We start from the raw sequence: 21,953 nt of genomic DNA, 5'->3' as shown, positions 1-21,953 counted from the left end.
TGCCAGAGCTTGGGACCCAAACCAACCAAAAGCCCAACCACCAATGGTAAAGCAATTAAAATTAGGGATGAACAAGAGGGCAGAAATAGAGCAGTGTGCACATATCTCAGAGGGCTGTGGGGTTGGAGCAGATTACAGAGATAGGGAGGGATGTGACCTTGGAAGGATTTGGAAACAAATGAAAATTTTAAAATCAAGACGTTGTTTGACTGAGAGCCAATGTAGGTCGCCAGCACAGGGGGTGATAGGGAAACAGAACTTGGAGTGAGTTAAAACACGGGCAGCAGAGCTTTGTATGACTTCAGGTTTATAAAGGGTAGAATGTGGGAGATAGTAGCAGGACAAACTAGGTTCAGAATTGTAATTATTACGTATATTGCATTTAGTTTTAGTGCTTGTTCCCAAATAGAAAAGCTGAAAAATGCATACTCCTCTTCTGTAGTTATGCATTTTCTGTTAGGTTCTCAGCTAGTGCAGTTTTCCTGGGCTCCCACGAAGAATCTTTTTGATGGTTGTGCATTGGTATTTTCCTCAGGACTCTCATAGAATTGTAGAAGCTTTATGGCACAGGACAAGGCAACTTGGCCAAGTAATGAGCCATACAGCCTAATCCCACTTTCCAGTATTTTGTCCGTAGCCCTTCACATTACAGCATTCAAGCTACATTTCTAGACATCTTTTAAATGAGTTGAAGGTTTCTGACTCTATGACTGTTTGAGACAGTGAGTTCTAGACCCCCACAATCTTCTGGATGAAACAATTTTCCTTGTCTCCCCTCTAATCCTTCTAACAATCACTTTAAAACTATGTCCCCAAGTCACTGACCTCTCTGCTAAAGTAAGCAGGCGGTTCCCATCTACTCTATCCAGTGTGATGAATATCACATGGACCAGAGTCAGATGAAATAAAAGCTTTTGCAAGAAACAGGAGTCAACATTGGTGCACAGCGTGTGTAACACAAGTAATGTAAAATCAATATAATAAAACATCAATATAATAATAGTATCTTTCAGAATCCAGAATACACATTGAAAATGACACGTACCTCAATCTTAAAACTAATTTAATTGCCTTAGGCAGCAAAATAATAAGAGCATAAATTATAAAGACAAACATAAATCCCTTTGAATTAAGCAAATGTAGCCGAAAGAGGCCCATCAGAGATAACAAAATAGAATCACTTTTCAAGTAACCTTTCTGTTTGAGCACATCAGAAAACAATTGATACTCAAACCATCATTAAAAGAAACATTAATCGACTTCTAAAGACCGACTGTCAGTAAGATCAAATAAAACTGCAAACGTAACCGGTTAACTTTGAAATAATGTGACTTCCGGTGGCGGCCATGGTGTGAGCAGTCGCACATTTGGCAGCTGCCGCTCAAGGCTGTTTTTTTCGGACCTTTTCCCTGTTTGAAGGGTGGATGTGCACCTGAAAAAGGTATGGGCTGGCAAGAGAGGTGTGACTCTACTGATGGGACTGGCGGATGGATCCACGGACCAGAAGTGAGTCAAGAAGAAGGGAGCAGCTGGAGCAGGGGAATCTTCATGCGCCACAGCTTAAGTTGGTGGAGGGTACAGGGCCTGCGCTGCCTCCCTAATTGTTGATGGACCAACTGGTGGACTTCTTAAATGAGAAGTTCAGTCAGGAGAGGAGAGGGTCCAACAGGATCTAGCCAAAGCTGTAGACCTGCTGAAGTCGGGAATCGACAGAGTGAAGCAGAGGCTGGAGTCCCAGGGCCAGGCCATCCAAAAAGTGGAGGAGGTGGTGGGGGAGCACAAGGAGAAGTTGGCTTTGTTGGCGGCTGAGATGGGAGTAATGCGAGAACTTGAGAATTGTAGGGATGCCTGAAGGCACTGAGGGAGCGGGCGCTGCCAAGTATGTGGCTGGACTGCTGGAAAAGCTGATGGGAGACAAGGCCTTTGGCCAGTCCCTGGAGGTCGACCGTGTGCACAGGGCGCTAATGGGGATGCGAATGAGTGGCCAAGGGTAATGGTGGTGCGTCTTCACCAGTTCCTAGATAAGGAAAAGATTCTGAGATGGGCGAGGCAGACGAGGAGATGCACCTTGGAGGAGAGTGAGCTGTGAGTGTATCAGGATCTGGGCCTGGATCTGGCGAAGAGGAGGGCCAGGTTTAATCGGATGAAGACTGCCTTCTTTAAAAAAAAGGATGACGTTTGGGCTGCTGTACCAGGCTCGCCTCTGGGTGACCTTTATTAACAAAGAGTACTATTTTGGAGCTCCAGAGATGGCAATGGAATTTTTAAGGCAATATGGAACGGCAGATGAAGGAGGACATTGAACTGTGGAGGAGGAGTGTCGAGATGAATGTGGTTTTCACTTTTTTTTTTTCTCTGGTTCTTGCATTTGTGTTCGGTTGATGGTTGGGGAACTTTTCTCCTCCGAGATCTTTCAAGGTGATGAGGGGGTGAGTGCACCCTTAGACTGTTGTTTTTTTTTTTAATCTTCTTTTTTTATTGTTACACTATTGGCTGCTCGGTGAGCGGGGTGTGACGGGACGGGGGGGGGGGGGGGGGGGGGGGAGATCAATGGGGGGGTAGGAGGCTGTGACGCCTTGAGCGGGGGCTGCCAGTCTAGCTGGACGCGCTAGTTAACGGGAGCGCAGTGAGGGGTGATCAGGTGGTTAGTGTAGCAGAGGGGGATGGGGTAGTTATTTTGTTTAGGGGAAGGGCAGGGGGCATGCTGGGGGAGGTGCTGTTGCTGTGGCATTATATGGGAAGGAGTGGTAACAGTGGATATCCGGGGGTGGGCCTGGAAAGTCGAGTGGCACGGACGGGGGGGGCTGGCCTATGAAGGGGTACAGTTGATCAGCGGGGGGGGGGGGGGGGTGGAGGTGGGATGCCCTCTGACCAGGCTGGTCACATGGCCAGTCAAATGGTTGTGTGTTTTTACGCACCTGAGGACTTTGAAGGCGGATGTGGCCTTTTTGCAAGAGACGCGCCTGAAGATTGGGGACCAGACAAGGCTAAGGAGAGGGTGGGTAGGGCAAATCTTCCACTCGGGGATGGATATCAAATGAAAATGAAATGAAAACAGCTTATTGTCACAAGTAGGCTTCAAATGAAGTTACTGTGAAAAGCCCCTAGTCGTCACATTCCGGCGCCTGTTCAGGGAGGCTGGCACGGGAATTGAACAATGCTGCTGGCCTGCCTTGGTCTGCTTTCAAGGCCAGCGTGGGGGTCAAGACGTGTGGGGGTGGCGGTGTTGATCAATAAGCATATGGCATTTGAGGTGGGGAATATTGTAGCGGATTTGGATGGGGGGGGGGTAGGAGAGGTGGGAGGTTCATGATGGTAAGTGGGAAATTGGAGGGGATGCCAGTTGTCCTGGTTAATGTTTATGCCCCAAATTGGGATGATGTGGAGTTTATGAGGCAAGAATTGGGGAAGATCCCGTACCTGGACTCGCACCGGCTGATTATGGGGGGGGGGGGGGGCACGACTTTAACTCAGTCATTGATCCAAGGATGGACCAGTCGAGTTTGAGATCGGGGAGTGTGTCAGTGGCGGCGAAGAAGTTGAAGGGCATTATGGAGCGCAGGGACCCATGGAGGTTTGGGAGGCCGAGGGTGAAGGTGTTTTCGTACTTCTCCCATATGCATACGGTGAACTCGCGGATTGATTTTTTTTGTGATAGGTAAGTCATTGCTGGCGGAGGTGGTGGACTCGGGATAGTCGGCGATCATGGTCTCAGACACGCGCTACATTTAGTGGACTTGTGAGTGGAACGGGGGTGGGCTCAGCACCCTCAGTGGAGGTTGGATGTGGGGCTGCTAGCTGAGGAGGAGGTGCGTGAATAGGCGAAGGCCGCCATCAGGGGGTACGTGGAAGTAAATGACACAGATGAGGTCTCGGCCAGCACACTATTGAAGGCACTGATATCAATTCAGGCTCACAGGGAGAGCGAGGAGCGAGCAGAGATGTCAAGGTTGGTGAACGAGATTATGCATGTGGACTGAAGGTACGCGAAGACTCCAGAGGCGGGTTGTGTAGGAGAGGTAGATGCTCCAGATGGAGTTTAGGCTGGGGTCCACAGAGAAGGTAGCGGGGTAGTTGTGGAGGCCAAGAGGGGTAGTATATGAGTATGGGGAGGAGACTGGCAGGATGCTGGCCCACTAGCTCAAGAAGCAGGAGGCGGGGAGGGAGATTAGCAGGCTGAAGGACAGCAAAGGTGGAGTGGTATTGGATCCAGTGGGTGTGAATGGGGTGTTTGAAGAGTTCTATAGGAGGCTTTATGAATCAGAGCCCCCGGCTGGCAGGGGGAGGGGGAGGGAATGCAGGATTATTTGGATGGGTTGGAATTTCCCAGGTTGGAGGAGGGTCTGGGAGCTCCCATTGGATTAGTGGAGGTGACAGAGGGCATGGGGGTAATGCAGGCAGGGAAGGCCCCGAACAGCTTCCGAGTAGAATTTGATAAAATGTTTTTGGGAGACCTCTTGCCCCTGTTGGTGAGGGCATTTAATGAGGTGAGGGAGAAGGGTGAGCACTGTCACAAGACTCAATATCTCTGATTCTGAAGAAAGATAAGGACCCCGAGCAGTGTGGGTCCTACTTCCCAATATCACTATTGAATGTGGATGCCAAGTTGTTGGCTAAGATTCTGGCCTCGCGGATTGAGGGTTGTGTGCCGGAGGTAATTGGGGGGGGGGGGGGGGGGGGGGGAGAACCAGACGAGATTCGGAAAAGGGAGGCACATGTCGGCCACATCAGCCACCTGTTAAATGTCATAATGATTCCCCCGAGGGACAGAATGTGGAGGTGGTGGTCACAATGGACGCGGAGAAGGCCTTTGATCGTGTAGAGCGGGACTTTTGTGGGAGGTATTGGGGCGGTTCAGGTTTGGGCAGGGGTTTGTGGATTGGATCTGACCAGGCGCCGGTGGAGAGCATGAGAACGAATTGGGTGAGCTCGGGGTACTTTAGGTTGTACCGGGGACAAGGCCCACTCTCCCTGTTGCTTTTCACCCTGGTGATAGAGCCATTGGTGATGGTGCTTAGAGTGTTAAGGGATTGGAAAGGGATTGTGCCGGCGGGGGGGGGGGGGGGGGGGGGGGGGGGGGGCGGGACATAGGGTGCCCCTATATGCGGACGACGTGTTATATGTATCAAACCCACTGGAAAGCATGAGTGGTATTATGGACATTTTGATGGAATTCAGCTGGTTTTAGGGGTATAAATTAAACATGGGAAAGAGTGAGGTCTTCCCAATCCAGGTGAGAGGGCAGGAGAGAAGGCTGAGCGAGCTGCCATTGAAGTAGTGGGGGCAAGCGTTAGGTATCTTGGCATCCAGGTGGTGCGGGGGTGGGAACAATTGCACAAGTTGAATCTGGCTCGGTTGGTGGAGGAAATTAAGGGTAAATTTAAAAGGTTGGATGTGCTCTTGTTGTCAATGGCAGGGTGGGTGCAGTCCGAAAAGATGATTGTGCTCCCAAAGCTTTTGTTTGTATTCTGGAACCTCCCAATATCTATCTCCAAGGCCTTTTTCAAGAAGGTTAGCTCGTTGATATTGGGATTTGTATGGACTGGGAAGCTGGAAGGCGGCGCTGTTGGAGCGAGGGTGAGGGGGTCATCCTCACTATTTGCAGTCCCGCCTATTTTTGTGGCATCCACAAACTTAGCAAGAGTGCATTCACTTCCCTCGCCCAAGTCATTAATATACATTGTAAATAATTGTGGCCCCAGAACAAATCCCTGCGACACTCTACTAGTTACAAGTTGCCATCCTGAAAATGCCTGTCTTATCCCAACTCTGTCTTCTATCAGTTAGCCAATCCTCTATCTACTGGTCCCCTTCATGCATCCTGCTCGTTACCACCTCAAAGAATTCTAATGATTTTGTCAGGCATGATTTACCTTCATGAATCCATGCTGACTCTGCTTATTGTATTGTGCATTTCTAAATTCTCTGCTATTACTTCCTTTCTAATGGACTCTAACATTTTCCCAATGACAGAAGTTATGCTAACTGGCCTATAGTTATTTGCTTTTTGTCTCCACTCCTTTTTTGAATAAAGCTGTTACACTAGTAGCTTTCCTATCCTCGGGGATGTTTCCAAAATTTACAGATTCTTGGAAGATTACTACCAGTGCATCCACTATCTCTGTAGTTAGTCTCCTTTAATATCCTGGGATGCAACCCATCATGTCCAGAGGACGTATCGGATATAGTCCCATTAGTTTCCCAGTATGTTTTCCTTAGTGACTGTTACTCATTTATTTCATCCCCCCTTCTGCCACTTGATTACTTATTTTTGGAATATTATTAATGTTTTCCACCATGAAGACTGATGCAAAGTATTTGTTTAACTCCGCTGCCATTTTCTGGTTCCCCATTCTTATTTCTCCAGTTTAATTCAGTAAGGAGCCTATGTTCATTTTGGCTTCTCTTGTCTTTTTTATATATTTACAGCAGCTCTTGCTGTGTGTGTTTTATATTACTTGTCAGTTCATCCTCAAAGTTTATCTTCTCCCTCTTTATTTTCTTTTGCTCATCTTTTGTTGGTTTTTCAAACTTACTCAATCTTCTGGCTTACCACTAATCTTTACCACATTATCTGTTTTTTCTTTTAGTTTAATAGTATCCTTCATTTCCTTGATTAATCATGGTTCATTTATCCCCTTCCTGGAATCATTCTTCCTCGCTGGGATATATTTTTGGTGCGATTTGGGGCGGGATTCTCCCGCAATCGGCACGAACCACTCCGGCGTCGAGCCAACCTGAAGTTGCAAACCCCCGCAGTTCCGGGGGCTAGGCCAGCGGCGGAGGGGTTGGTGCCGCGCCAACCAGCACCAAAGGGTCGGCGCGAGTTGGCGCATGCGCAGAACCGCCGACATTGTTCCGCGCATGCGCAAACTGGCCGGCGTGTTCCTGCGCATGCGCAGAACCGCTGACATGGTTCCGCGCATGCGCAAACTGGCCGACGTGTTCCTGCGCATGCGCAGAACCGCCGGCATGGTTCCGCGCATGCGCAAACTGGCCGGCGTGTTCCTGCGCATGCGCCGGGGGGTTCTTCTCCGCACCGGCCATGGTGGAGCCCTACAGACGCCCCCACGGTACAGGCGCGCCCGCAGATCGGTTGGCCCTGATCGCGGGCCAGGCCACTGTGGGGACCTCCCCTCAGGGCCGGATTCCCCTGCGCTCCCTCGAGGACTCCACTAGATGGCCTACCAGCCAGGTCCCGCCTTGTGGGACCATGTCCATGTCACGCTGGCAGGACTGGCCAGGAATTGACGGCCACTCGGCCCATTGGGACCCGGAGAATTGCTGGGGGACCGCTGCCGATGGCCCCCAACCGGCGCGGCGTAAACATTGCCCAAAAACCGGCGCTGAGAATACGGCAGCCGGCGTCGGGGCGGGATTCACGTCGCCCCCCCCCCCCGGATTCTCCGACCCAGCGAGGGGGGGGTCGGAGAATCCCGTCCATGAACTTTCAGAAACTTCTGCCATTGATGATCAACATTCTTTCCGGCTAAATTCCTCTCCCAATCTACTCCAGCCGCTCTCATTCCTTTATAATTATCCTTATTTAAGTGGAGCACAGTGTCTGACCCAAGTTTCTCACTCTCAACTAAATGCTAAATTCTGCCATGTTATGGTCACTGCTTCCTAGGGGATCTTTTACTCTGAGACTGTTTATTAAACTGGCCTCATTACACATTACCAAATCCAAAATAGCCTGATCCCTGGTTGGATCTACAACATATTGGGCGGGATTCTCCAATAATGGGGCTATGTCCCCACGCCGGCGTGAAAAGCGGTGCCAACCACTCCGGCGTCAACGGTCCTCGATAATGGGGAATGCTCCCCTTCCTAGGGGGCCAGGTCGGCGCAGAGTGGTTCGCGCAGGCGCACTACGGCCAGCCTATTTCCATGCATGCGCAGGGGTTCCTTTCTCCGCGCCAGCCCCCAGGCAATATGGCAGAGCCCTACAGGGGCCCGGCGCGGAGGAACAGAGGCCCCCACGGAACCATCCAGCCCGCCGTTATTCCCCCCCCCCCCCCCCCCACCACCACCTCAGGATGGTACCCACAGACTCACCTTCCAGGTCCCGCCGTGTGGGACCTCAGTAACCCACGCCGGCGGGACTCAGCCAAACCCGTCGGCCGCTCGACCCATCGGGGCGCGGAGAATCTTCGGGGGGGGGGGGGTCGCTTTTAACGGCCCCTGACCTGCGTGGCTGGAATCCCACGGCCACCTGAGAATCGGCGTCGGAGAATCGGGTGCCGGCATCGGGGCGCAATTCTCGCGTCACCCCGGGGATTCTCCGATCCGGCCTGGGATCAGAGAATCCCGCCCATTGTTCTTAGAAACTGTCCCGTACATACTCTTTTAGCTTAATACTATCCTTCATTTCCTTGGTTAACCATGGTAATTTATTTCCTTCCTAGAATCTTCTTTCTCACTGGGATATATTTTTTGTTGTGTCGTTGATTAATCCATGCATTTCTAAGTAACAGTTTATCCTGGCCCTTAGAGTTGATTCCAATGATTCGCCCATAACCGAGGTCAGACTGACTGGCCTGTGACTATTCAGTCTATCCCTCCCTATCTTTTTAAACAAAGGTACACCATTGGCAGACCTCCAAAGCTCTGGTACCTCATCAGTACCATTGGAAAAGGATAGCCAAACCCTCTGCTATTTCCTCCTTGGCTTCTTTTAAGAGCCTGGGGTACAATGCTCCTTATTCTCCTCCCCATTAAGATTACGTACTCTCCTTCATGCTCCCCTTCCATTTAAGAAGATCCCCTGCACCTACTCCCTTTTACTGTATCGTGACACGTTCTACATCCTCAACCCATCACCACTTGATCGACTCCCACCCCTCATCCACTTGGTTACTTATTCCTCACTCTCTACACCTTCTTGATCTGAATATTGTAATTGGTCTCAACTTCACATGAGAAGGCATGGATATATCAATCTCTTTCAGGACCTCATCCCTCTTTCTACCTATGTCATTGGAACCAATGTGAACCACAAGCCTTGGCTGTTCAGCCTTCCCGTCTCACCTAGAATTAATTTAATGGAGAGGTGTGGGTGCAAATTTTCACTCACAGAAATAGACCCTCTCCCAGACAAGATCAATTTTCATCAATGCTCCTCCCATTAAGATTACTTAGTGTCCTTCTTTGCTCAACCGTCTAAGATCATCCCCTGATTCTGCTCTCCTTTCTTGTTCCCTGACACTTTCCACATTCTCATTTCCCACCTCCTCGCCCACTTGGTCCCAAAGCCAATATTGGATGCTAAGCTTGAAGCTTAAACATTCTGTGATGATGTTGACTTTTGGAAGAAATCAGTGAATAGATTCTGTACTTAATCAGGGCATAATGTAACACCTTAGGATACCACTGCAAACCTGTAATTAAAATAGATCTACTGTATAAGGCATGAAGTTATTCATTTATTTCAAGCTGTTTTTACACTGGGGCTTCTTTAGTTCAAACTGCAGGGACCACAGAAAAGCACCAACTCATGCATTTAGACTGCTAAATCTGGCTTCTTTATCCAGATAGCAGAATCATATAGTTTGCCACTCGGATATGGGAGTTCAATTTGGCCGAAGGCATTGCTTAATGGGAGCCGGTTTCCAGAATCAGCTAAGTGTGCATATGCTTAAAAACAGTGAGGTTATTAAGTTCTCAGCCACACAAGAACACTACCCCTATCGCCCCCCCCCCCCCCCCACCCCCAAGCCATAAAAGTAGTCAGTAGTTCAAATTGAAATATTACAAAGTACTCCTGCATTCAAATAGTGCAGTTCGATTAGCATGGTGAATACAAAACATAAAAGGATGAGTCAGAGCAACCTTACAACATGTTGACATAGATTTAAAATACACCAGATAGACACAACTAACTAAATAATTGAAAGCTTAAGAATTGCTCAATTAAGAGTCGTTTCATTCATATAAACATAGTGATGGCCTAAACCATTTATTTTAGTTGGATGATTATTTACTGGAAACGGTTTTGTTTGCTAATTTAAAATATTGGGCGGGATTCTTCGAAAACCGGCGGGACGGGCAACTCCGGCATGAAGGTGTGGCGTGAACCACTCCGGCGTCGGGCCGCCCCGAAGGCCATCGCTGGAGTGGTTTGTGCCGCGCAGAGGAATAGAGTGCCCCCATGGCACAGGCCCGCCCGCGGATTGGTGGGTTCCGATCGCGGGCCAGGCCACCATGGGGGCATCCCCCGGGGCCAGATCCCCCCGCGCCCTCCCGAGGCCGCCCGCGGAGCCAGGTCCCACCACTAAGTACCTATCGTAATATACGCCGGCGGGAGCGCTGAATATGGGCGGTCACTTGGCCCATCGAGGGTCGGAGAATCGCCGGGGGGGGGGGGGTGCTGCCAACGGCCCCCGACCGGCGCGGCGCAATTCCCATTCCCGCTAAATCCCCAGCGCCGGAAAATTCGGTAGCTGGAGGGGGCGGGATTCACGCCCCCCCCCCCCCCCCCCCCCCCCCCCCGGCGATTCTCCAACCCAGCGGGGGGTCGGAGAATCCCGCCCATTATCTTCCCAAAGACAGACCATCACTTCATATGAAATCCTGAACTACCACCAATTTTATTTGCTTATAGCAATTGACAAATGATAACTGTGCAACTATTGGTATATTATGATGCACAAATTGTAAATTATTTCAAAAATTAAATTCCTTCATTTATTCAGTCAGGAATAACATTTCAGTGTCTTAAACATGATAAGAAAATGAACTTTCCCTGATTACGAACCTACCTAGCTGATTATATTTTAGATCTATTATTTCTCAATACATCAGTATGGCCTTAAAATGACAATTTCAGATTTCTACATTTTTAAGAATTAAACTAAATCTAATTAAATACAGTTAACCTTTTTTAAGGTCAAAAAAGATTATTAATCAGTTCAATGCAAACTCTTCTAACTTTGGATGCTGCCATGTTCCCAATGTCAGAAAAAAGTTGCCAGCTCCCGTAATGTCTTAAAATATAAAGACTGTTTATTGGGGAAATATTTACCAATTATTTTGTGCACACATCAACCATATTAATCTCCAACATTATATTTTGACTCATAATACTGAGGTCTAACTATTACCTTTAATGAATTGTGACAATTACATCCCAATCCATAAGGAAATAAAAAGATTAAAGGAAAACTAACTAGAAGTCATGGTATATATGTTCTATTTATAAACAAAAGGATAAATATGTACCTAATCTCTGGGAGAATTCGTAAAACTTCTTTAGTTTTCCCACTAGTGGACACACTGCACTCCACGCTTTTTCTTGCAAATTTTCATCACTTGGATGCTGTATTGCCTTTAAATTAAAACAGTTATTAATCATCACATTCCTCAAAACAGAACAAAACTACTTTGGCGAGATGGTGAATATGAGTTGAAATGAGATCCTGAGTCACTTTAAAAGGGTTTAATCCTGGATCTCTGCATTTCTGAGGACAGATTTGTTTCAATGGAATTTTATGAATGCATTGTGCTCTAAGAGTTTCCAGACTGAAAATTTGATCTCCTAGTTCTTGTGCCAGATGACAACAACTCTTTCAATAATGTTTGAAAGTTTTAGCTTGTTTGCTAATGTGCTTTAGTAATGTGGTAATTCGTATTATAAATTTTGCAAATGTCACAAAGCTCCTCAATTTAATAGACTTATTGATATTAATTTCTACCTGGACCAACTTGACTCCAAAGCCATAAAAGTGATGCATTTGGCATCAGATTCACATTTGAAGGGTGCCTCTGGGATTTTTCCAGGAAAGCTATGTATACTTGGCAATCAAAATTGACTATTTAATACTAAGGAGAGTGTTTTGGTGACTACTGTGCTGGCATGCTGCACTGCAAGGAAAGCTAACAGCATTACAATTTGAGTATTGATGGGAAAAAAAACAGACATGGTATTGGAAATTTATAATCTTGTACTCATCAGGTCAGAATTTACAATACTAATTGTAAAGGGAACAATAATTGATACTGCTTGAGAAGAGAGTGCTGATTATTTGGCAAGTGGACTCTAATTTGTAGAGGTCTTGTCATGGAGAATGCACTAGGGGACAGTTAACTGCCAAGCTTTTGTTTAAATTCAAACCAGGCAGGTCAACAAAGATTAGTCAGGGCATTGCCAAGGGGAATGAACCAGGGAACAGATCTTTTTTAATGGATTCTTCATGCATCATCATACAAGTAACTGGCTCCATTCTGTAATTAATTTACTACTCAAAACAAAACATGCTTAAAAATCAAAAACAATACCTCTCTTATTTCATGTCCTGCCCCTCTGTACGATTGTAGATCATCCAGGATTCCCTCTGCATCCTTTAACACTACATTCACCTGATTAAATACTTCTCTTTCATGGTCTGTAGGCTGTGCGTCTGAACAGTAGTGCACAAGTATTCAGTACAAACAAAATAGTAATTCAATATAAAAGCTGATTAAAGAGAACTTTAGGTAGTCACATGAATACTACGTTAAAGTCACATAAAAATTTATGCATTCTGCATTTGAATTTTTAATGCTTTTTTTCAAGCTGTAAATGTCGAATTTCGAACAGCTGCTTTTTTTTTTTTTAAATCGCTGCCAATATTTGATGTCAAAATTGTTGTACAGATTACAAATGTTTAGAAGTGTGTTTTAGACATCAGATTTTATAGTATTTGAAATTATAATTCTAGTTAATCTAACCAAGAGATTATCCTACATTGTTCTCCATTTCACAAGCTCAACGCTAAATAAGAAAAACTACACTTAGAAGGTGTTTGTATGTTATATGGAACTTGTCAGTGGAAAAGATCAAGGTACTAAGACTAGTACTGACAGAGATACTACACCATTTGGATTTGGAAATATACTTTTATTTATAGAAATAACAATTTGCATTTATATAGCACCTTTAACATAGCAAAACATAATAAAAGTTTGAACAAAATACAACTAGATTTGACACTGAGCCACAGGAAGAGATATCAAGGCTGATGACCAAAAGCTTGGTTAAAGAGGTAGCTTTTAAGGGGAGTCTTAAAGGAGGAAATTGAAGTAGAGAGGTAGAGAAAAGTTTAAGGGAAGGAATTCCGGAACTTAGGGCCTCGGCATCTAGCTGAAAGCATGGCTGCCAGAGGCAGAATGATTAAAATCAAGGATGGTAAGTAGGCCAGGATTGGAGGAGCACACGACTCGAGGATTGTAGGGCTGGAGGAGGTTACAGAGATAGGGAGGGGAAAGCTATGGAGGAATTTGAAAACAAGGATGAGAATTTTGAAATTGAAGTGTTGCTTAACCAGCGGCCGATGTAGGTCAATGAGAACAGGAGTAATGGGTGTATGGGACTTGGTGTGAGTTAAGGTACAGGTAGCATAGTTCTCAATGACACCCAATTTATGGAAGATGTCAGACCAATCAGGTAAGCAGTGGAGTAATTATTTCTAAAGATAACAAAGACATGGATGAGAACGTTAGCAGATGAGTTTAGACTGAGTCAGAGTCAGGTGGTATTATGCAAGTGGAATTAGGCTGTCTTAGAGATGGCACAGATAAGTGATGCCACTGTGGAAAAAAGTAAGAGGGAACCAAGGATAGATCCTTGGGGCCACCAGATGTAACAGTGCGGGAGTGAAAAGAAATGCTATTTCAGGTCATTATCTGGCTACAGCTGGATAGATAAAAATGGAACCAGCTGAATGCAGCTCCAAGCAGCTGAATGTCAGTGGACTAGCGCTGGAAGATGACTGTGTGATCAACTGTGTCAAAGTTTGCAGCCAGGTGAGGAAAAGCTACTTCTCCCAAAGGGTAAAGAATCTGTGGAATTCACTACCCCAGAGTGCGGTGGATGCTGGGGCAGAGAGTAAATTTAAGGAGGAGTTAGGCAGAATTTTAATCAATGGATTGAAAGGTTACGGAGAACGGGCAGGTTGGTGGAGTTGAGTCCATGATGAGTTCCGCCATGATCGCATTGAACGGTGCAGCAGGCCCGAGAGGCTAAATTGCCTACTCTTGCTTCCCTGTTCTTACATTCTTATGTTCTAATCTAAGAAAGAACTATTCGTTCTTCCAGCTCTTGGTCTGCAGCCTTGTAGGTAACAGCATCTCAAGCACAAATCTGGTGTTCTTGATTAATATGGGGATTTCTTGATTAATATGGGAATCGGGGGTTATGGGGAGAAGGCAGGAGAATGGGGATGAGGAACATATCAGCCATGATCAAATGGCAGAGCAGACTCAATGGGCCGAATGGCCTAATTCTGCTCCTATATCTTGTGGTCATATGGACAGGTCAAGTCATATGAGGATGGATAGTTCAACATGGTCATGGTCACATGGAATGTCATTAATGAATGTGATAGTACTGTGGCAGAGGCAATAAGGTAATTGATGGGATTCAAACTGAGTCTAGGAAAGATGGGCACAGATTTGGGAGGCAACAGCATATTCAACCACTTTGCAGAGTAAATTAAGTTTGGATACAGGGCAGTAACCTGCAATGATACAGGGTCAAAGGTTGTTCAACTGCCAAGGTGCCTGGATGGCACTGCCAATCCAGCAGGAGCACAGCCTGGGTGCCAGTGCAAGGTTGCCCAAGTGCCAGGGTGGTACTGCCATGGGTCAGGGGGCATGGGGGGGCCATGCCATGAAACAAGGGTGGGGGGAGTGCTGGGCAGGCACTCTGGGTGGTTATGGGTGATGGGTTGAGGTCCTAGAAGGGAGGGGGTGCAGTAAGGGGGCTTGGGCGGGCCTGATGAGGGTGGACCCCCAAGCAGTGTCCTCACTTTGGGGGGGGTGATGAAGTAGTTTCCATGTGTGTGTGGAGTAATATTGCCCATGGGTGGGCTAAACCGGTGAGAATCTCCCCAGGGCCCAAAAATGTGACTTAAGTGTAATTGAATAGCGATGGGGAACTTGCCGCCAGAGCCGGCGGCAAACTCCCTGAAAAATCCGCCACAAATTAACTTAGAAATATTTTTGGAGAATTGTGCACATTGGGCGCAATTCTCCGCAAATGCGGAGTGTCGTAAAGGAGCCTCCGCGCCCCCTCCCGGGACCCGATTCTCCCCCCCGGTCGGGGCTAGCAGCGCGGCCCCGTGAAGTACGGCATCGCGGGCTTAGCGACCGTCGCTAAGCCCGCGCGCCAAGCGTCACGGCGGCTGACGCGCACGATGACGTCAGCCGCACATGCGCGGGTTGACGGCTCCAACCCACGCATGCGCAGATGACGTCATCACGCATATGCGTCAAACCCGCGCATGCGCGGGCCGTCATGCCCCTCAGCCGCCCCGCGGACTGATCTTGCGGAGCGGCGGAGGAACAAAGAGTGCGCGGGTATCGGACCCGCTGCCCGCGATCGGTGCCCACCGATTGCAGGCCCTTGCCACCCTTGGCACGCCCGTGGTGCGGCCGTGCCAATCGGTGCCATGGTTGTCCGGGACGGCACTTGGCGGCCGTTTTCACGAACGGTGAGAGCAGGTGTGTTTGCGTTCGTGAAAACGGCCGTAAAGGCCTGGGAACTCGGCCCATCGGCCTGGGGAGAATCGCCGTTCGCCGTAAAAAATGGCAAGCAGCGATTCGTGTCGTGGGGCGGCCGTGGGGGGGGGGGGGGGGGGGGGGGGGGGGGGGGAGAGAGAATAGCGGGAGGTCGGGAAAATGTCGGGAAGGCCCTCCCGCTATTCTCCGACCCGTCATGGGCAGCGGAGAATCGCGCCCCCTATAGCTCCAACACAATTGGTGGACCCCAAGCAGCTGGGGGGGTGGAAAATAAAGCATCAACTTCAGGCAATAAAGCATTTACTTTAAAAGCAACACCTTTTTCAATTTATTGTATAGTCTTTTAAGCAGATAATCAAAAGTACAATGTTCAGTATTTAATTAGCTTAAAGAAGTGATTTTAAAAATCAGGTTCAATAAAGGGGACAATAAACCAGTCAGTGAGTGTGTATAATGCAAATACATTTCCAAATAATTTAATTATGATTAGTCTTGAATGCTCAAAAGCCTGGTATATATGCAATTATAAAACATCTAACAATATGCAGTAATTTTTATGTGACTTTAAAATGATCTTACCAGGTCATAAAAATTTGATGTAGCTACTACTTAACAGGTTTTACAGACTGATATCTTCAGTAGGTCTAATACATTATAGTAAAAAAGATGATAAAATTTATCTTTATAAGTACAAGTTGGAAGAAATGTAATCCACATTTGAAGTTTTTTTTTGCTAATTCCTCCCAACATTTGATCTAATTTTTCATTTTCTGCAGCTCCAGATGGTCCAGTAGAAACACTGCAGCTGCCAAAGTGCAAAATTCCATTGCTCTGAGCAACCTTTCTTCTTTTTGGGGAGGTAGAAGGGGGTATTTCAGACATGCAAAGCCTCATTTGAAGGTACTAAAAAAACCAATGGATGAATAGTGCTAATGTTCTGCCACTAGAATTTCAGCAGAGTTGCCGATGGAATGTTGCCCATTTAGAAATCAGAATAGTACAAGTTTTGAGAAATAGCATTTTATTTTACCCAGTTTCCTAAGCTACGGAATGATAGCAAATTTATCCAAGTTATTCTTCAGCATAAGGGGTTTGCAAAAAAAATGGGTGCCGTTGTAGGATCTTCACATTTTCCACCTACTCTGATTAGCTTTGGGAAACCCATTTGCTCACAGCATGCACATTAAAACGTCACCATAGCATTACAGACAAGCAAAATACTTATTCATCTTCCACTTCTATACTTTAAATGTCAAGGACCTGTGCCATAAGCAGCAGTTTCTACCTGACTAGCAAAATTCCAACCCTCAAAAGACTACATCCAATTGGGCTGAAGAAAATGGTAAAGTTGAAGCATGCTATAAGGATAATGCATATCATTAAAATAAAGTGAGTAATCTATCTTTAAATAATCATCTCACAGCAGATGAATATTATCACAATCTCAGTTTATAAACAGGGAGGTCATGGGAGGAGGAACTGCCTCAACAGCACTTTGGGCAGCACGGTAGGATAGTGGTAGCACAGTTGCTTCACAGCTCCAGGGTCTCAGGTTTGATTCCCGGCTGGGTCACGGTCTGTGCAGAGTATGCACGTTCTCCCCGTGTCTGCGTGGGTTTCCTCCCGGTGCTCCGGTTTCCTCACACAGTCCAAAGATGTGCGGGTTAGGGTTAGGTGGATTGGTCATGCTAAATTGCCCTCAGCGTCCAAAAAAGGTTAAGTGGGGGTTACTGGGTTACGGGAATAGGGTAGATACACGGGCTTGAGTAGGGTGCTCTTTGTAAGGGCCGGTGCAGACTCGATGGGCCGAATGTCCTCCTTCTGCACTGTAATTTCTATGATTCTATGAACAGTAGGCAGGATTTATGTGCCAAAAGCATCACATGTACTCATCCAACTGACAATACAGTCAGGTAAAGTTGTAATAATTATTCCATGAGGCATCGTACAAATTCTAATCAATTTGAATATGATTTAATGATAGTCGATTTAATGATAGTCGGGAAACATGAACAAATTGGTTGTAATAATATTTAGCCTGGGGCCTGGACTTCTACTTAATTATCTGCTGCTCGATCACTGCTTCAACTTGGGATGATTCGATGCATTGGAATCAGCACTTTTGAACCAGAGTAAACATCTAACTTGGGGATTTTCCCCCATTTAGCAAGTTTGCATTTGGTATTGATGGACATACAGTGCCGCTGTTCTTTGGAGCTGCACTTTCCGAATGCAAGGCAAATGAGACGAACACCAATATTGGGCTTTGGTGAGAAGTCTTTCATGCATCAAATATACCAATCAACACTTGTGAGCAGGCCATTTCATTTTGGAGTTTGTAAAGCTTTTGACAGAATTTGGCACTGATGCATTGTCCTAATTGTAGAGGCATTTAATTTATTTACTTGCAAACAGCGCGTTGCATGGACCAGGCTGTTAAACAGAATGATAATATCCCACCTGGGTGAAGTTATTTTATTCATAGATAAGAATTTAAATTATGGCTCTTGTTTGTACTCATTTGTTTTGTTTACTTTTACATAATTTTTCACTGCAGGTGACTAGCAACAATCAGCAGTCACACAAATCATTAAAAAGCTCTGCTTGTAGCTGAAGTTGCTAAGATCATTGATACAATACTTTTTGTATACGTTTTTGTTCCAGATGATTGGCAACTGCTATGGATACATTGAATAATACCTTAAAAAGGTGAACAGACCAGTTTAGCACTGCCCATCTACAAGAATATGACAATGTCTGTACCTGCTACCATGAGTTTTTTTACGAACAGATTTTGGGCCTCCTGCTTTAAAGATTAACTTTCCGTTCTTACCGTTAAGTATATTAGGTCTAAATTTTAGCCTGGAGACAAGTTCCATTCAACAAAGCTGTTGTGAGGTTAGGAAGCCTGAAAGAACGGTTGGTGCAGATCTGATGATGGTTGGAGGGTCCTAACTGTGGGGAAGGGTGAGTTTCCGAGGTAGCCTGTTGAGTCTGGATGAAGCATGATTGCTTCTCTTGACCTGCAAGCGGTTTTGCAAAAGGCAATTATCTCATGGGTCAGGCTGTTCTCAAATCTCGTAATTGCCTGGTCTCGCATGGCCTGGGAAACCCAGCTGAAAGAATTTATAATAGAATGGCCATTATAATGGAGGCTGACAGCCTGATTATAATATTCAAATGATCAACCCTCTTCTCACGAGCATACTGGTTGCCTTGTCTTGCATCCACTGAGGTTCTTGGGCATCTTGGGTTCTCGTTTCAGATTTTTTGCATTTTACCTCTGACTCAACTCCAACCTATTTTGCCAGAATTCAGCCCTTTGGAAGTAAAAGTTATGAAACAAGACTATAGCTGGAATTCTCCGGTTGTTGTGATTGACATTTCCCGCCAGCAGCGCACCCCCGCCCGTGGGTTGGCTACAAGGGGAATTCCCATTGACACGTGGTGGAAAGATGGAATCCTGCTGCCAGAGAACAGCATGTGGCCGAGAAACACTGCTGGGGACCGGAGAATCCCACCCTATATCTTTCACGTTTCCATGCGCCTACCAACTACTTGAATGAAAATATTCACTACATCTAAGGTTATAGTTGCCTGTTTCTTAGCGGCACTCCGTTCACTAGCAGTGGGATTCTTTACTCCCGCCGCTTGTCAATGGGTTTCCCATCGAAACCACCCCACACCGTCGGGAAGCCTGCAGCCAGTGGTAAATTCCGGTCACTATTGAGTAAATTTGCTTTCTTTCTGAAGAATTCTACTGGACCATTGGTAGTTACTGCCAACTTACAACACCAATTGTATTAAAACAAATTTTTGTCTTCTTCTTCACAGAGAACCTACACCAGTCTGTAAAAACAAATATTCTTGTCGTTTTCCAGTTACTTAAAAATCGTTTAATCCGTAAATAAGTCTTCAAAATCAAACATTTATCAGAGATGAATGCTGCATTATTGTAACTATCACATGGATAACCTATTGACATATCATTGTAATTATTGCAAATATTTTAAACAAATGTAGAAAGCAATATGGAGTTATCAGTTATAACCCACAGTTAATGAGGTATGCACCAACATTCACCTGTAATTTTAAAAGTTGCAGACAAAATGGACACAAGTAACATAAATGACAAAAACATGGATAAAAACATGGCTGTTCACCAAGGTTAGTAACAACAACTGGTTTATATTTAGCAACGTGGGGAAAACGTTAGCTTCATTGGAACACTGGGCTTCATGTTTTTCAGTGTTATGAAAAGTTGTACCAAAATGTTTTAGCTTTGTGAACACTACTAAAGTACACAAGCATAATCAACAGTCTTTGGCATTTTCACCTGAAAATGCCTGATCAGAAACACTGCAGAAGACTGTAGAATAGATGCACACAGAACACTGACTAGCAGCAAATATTGACCCATAAAAGTTACTTTACTGCAAAAACAGAGCAACCATGTACACTGTTCGCATTTTTTGCATAAAATGTAAATATGAATGGTTTCAGATTACTGCAAGCAAGAACAATCATTGCATAAAGCACCTAAAGTATACATTTAGCATGCAGAAAGACTGTAAGCACTTATGACCACAACAGCGAAGCTTCAATCTGCTATAAGCACAAAGCTATTAATCAGAACTTATCTCCACTGAACAAGGGCAAAAAGGTCAGATTTATAGGTATCGCCTAGTCTTCCTTATTCACTGGTTGACATGAAATAATCTTAATCAAATAATGCAAATTTAGTAGATTAATGAGCCAGCCCCATCTACTGAAGTGCAGCAAATAGCACAGCATGACAAAACAATGACTGTAAAACATTTGTTCACAAATATATATATATATAAATGCATACATAAACATATATATATATAAAATGTTAAATAGATCTTAGGGATGAGATGAATCTCTAAACTCCAATTTCAAAGAAGGCCTAATCTCAAAGCAACTATAATTTGTCACTTTTGACAAAAAGTGCTTTTGATAAAGCCCGTATTTTAAATGAATCTTATCAAATGGGGATAACAAATAATTGTCTTTCAAACCAGTGAAATATAGAAGTGACAATTCTGTCTCCCAGAGCAGTATTTCGCCTTTTGCGTACACAAAATCAACATTTTAAAAGTTACTCAGTCCCTGCAAATCTCAAACTGATGGTGTCATTGATTTAATCAGGGGACTTAATTGCTGGTTAACCTGCCAGTAACCATAAAAACCTTTATCTGCAGGCATGCCTGTCTGGTAGGGACAGTGCTTTAAGGCAAGTGAGGGGAAACTACTACCTGCAGAGGTAGTATTTTCCTACATCTTCAATGTCAACAGACCCAGAGAAGCAATTTAAATGCTGTCCCGAGCAGCATGGAACATCCCCTGCCATCAAAGGAGGACTGAACTACAGAGAAAATAGTCAAACTGTGTTTCTGATCCGCATATTGTTGCCATCATGGCTATAGCATCTGACCTGCAACGTTAATGGGTTAGATTTCCCAATGCTGGCAAGCAACGCTTCTATCTGAAGTAATCCTGCAATATAAATATGACATATGATTTTACTTATCATCAAGGAGATTAGGGAGGGAAGCAATTCAGAGATATTGATTACAGGAAAGAGATAAACTTGATGAGGTTTATCACTGCTGTAGTATTTTGTAATATGGGCAGGGGGTGTGCCATGTAACATATTCAACTCCAGACTGTTCTTAAGTGAGGTAACATTAGCTGTGTATCTTAAATGGGAATTAAGTGTGAATAGGATCCTCAGGAAAGGGGGCAGGGAAGAAAGAATGAAAAGCCACCATTTCTTATGGCTTTCTTCACAATGCACTAAATAGGTGGTAAAACATTTCCACTGACAAATAATTGGTCTCTAGCAAGCGACTTTTAAATTTCCTGTCAATAGCTTTATTAGCTTTAGGGGGAAGAAAACAGGAATCACAAAAGTAGAAAATACAGCTCAGTGTGATGTCAATTAGCACACAACTATTTTCATGTATTTTTAAGCACAGATAAATATAATTTTCCTTCATCCCAATCCTAAACAAGCAACAAAGATGATACACACAAATGCAGACAGCATGCAATATGTTGGCTCCAGTTCACAATATTATTGTAGAATCTTTAGAGAATCACAGAGGTACTAGGGTAAAATACAAGCACAATGCAGTTCAGACTTGGGATAGGGTACCCTGTTGGCCTCTAGCAAACTATTTTCTTTTCATTAATAATTACAGGGCAACATGCTCTGACAAAAGTGTCTAATTTAAGTAATGCTTTCATGCTTAGAAATGGACTTTGCCTGCACATATATTGGGGGTGGATACCGCACAAAAATATGTTACTTCAGTGCTTCAGGCCATTAAATACTGTCAGCCAAATAACCTCAGAGCAGCTCTCTCCATAGTATTTTTATATGCCCATACATGGAAACTGCAAGCACAAGGTTACATACCAATTACAAC

The 21,953-nt window shown here is 45.2% G+C and overlaps 1 protein-coding gene across 10 annotated transcripts in view; it reads right to left on the bottom strand.

Annotated features, from left to right (window-relative positions):
• The window catches only part of fam49bb (family with sequence similarity 49 member Bb), a 229,742-nt gene that overhangs the window by 21,765 nt on the left and 186,024 nt on the right, over positions 1 to 21,953 (bottom strand). For all 10 annotated transcript variants that reach the window (XM_038810155.1, XM_038810160.1, XM_038810156.1 and 7 more), the window contains 2 exons: positions 12,277 to 12,398; positions 11,221 to 11,326 (listed from right to left, as the gene is read on the bottom strand). In XM_038810155.1, coding sequence (XP_038666083.1) covers positions 11,221 to 11,326; positions 12,277 to 12,398 — 228 coding nt within the window. The remainder of the gene's footprint in view (positions 1 to 11,220; positions 11,327 to 12,276; positions 12,399 to 21,953) is intronic.

Source organism: Scyliorhinus canicula, chromosome 10 (assembly GCF_902713615.1).
Source record: "Scyliorhinus canicula chromosome 10, sScyCan1.1, whole genome shotgun sequence".
In the NCBI taxonomy this organism is placed as follows: Eukaryota; Metazoa; Chordata; class Chondrichthyes; order Carcharhiniformes; family Scyliorhinidae; genus Scyliorhinus; species Scyliorhinus canicula.
Note: the sequence above shows the minus strand (reverse complement) of the source record. Positions and strands in the feature narration are given on the sequence as shown.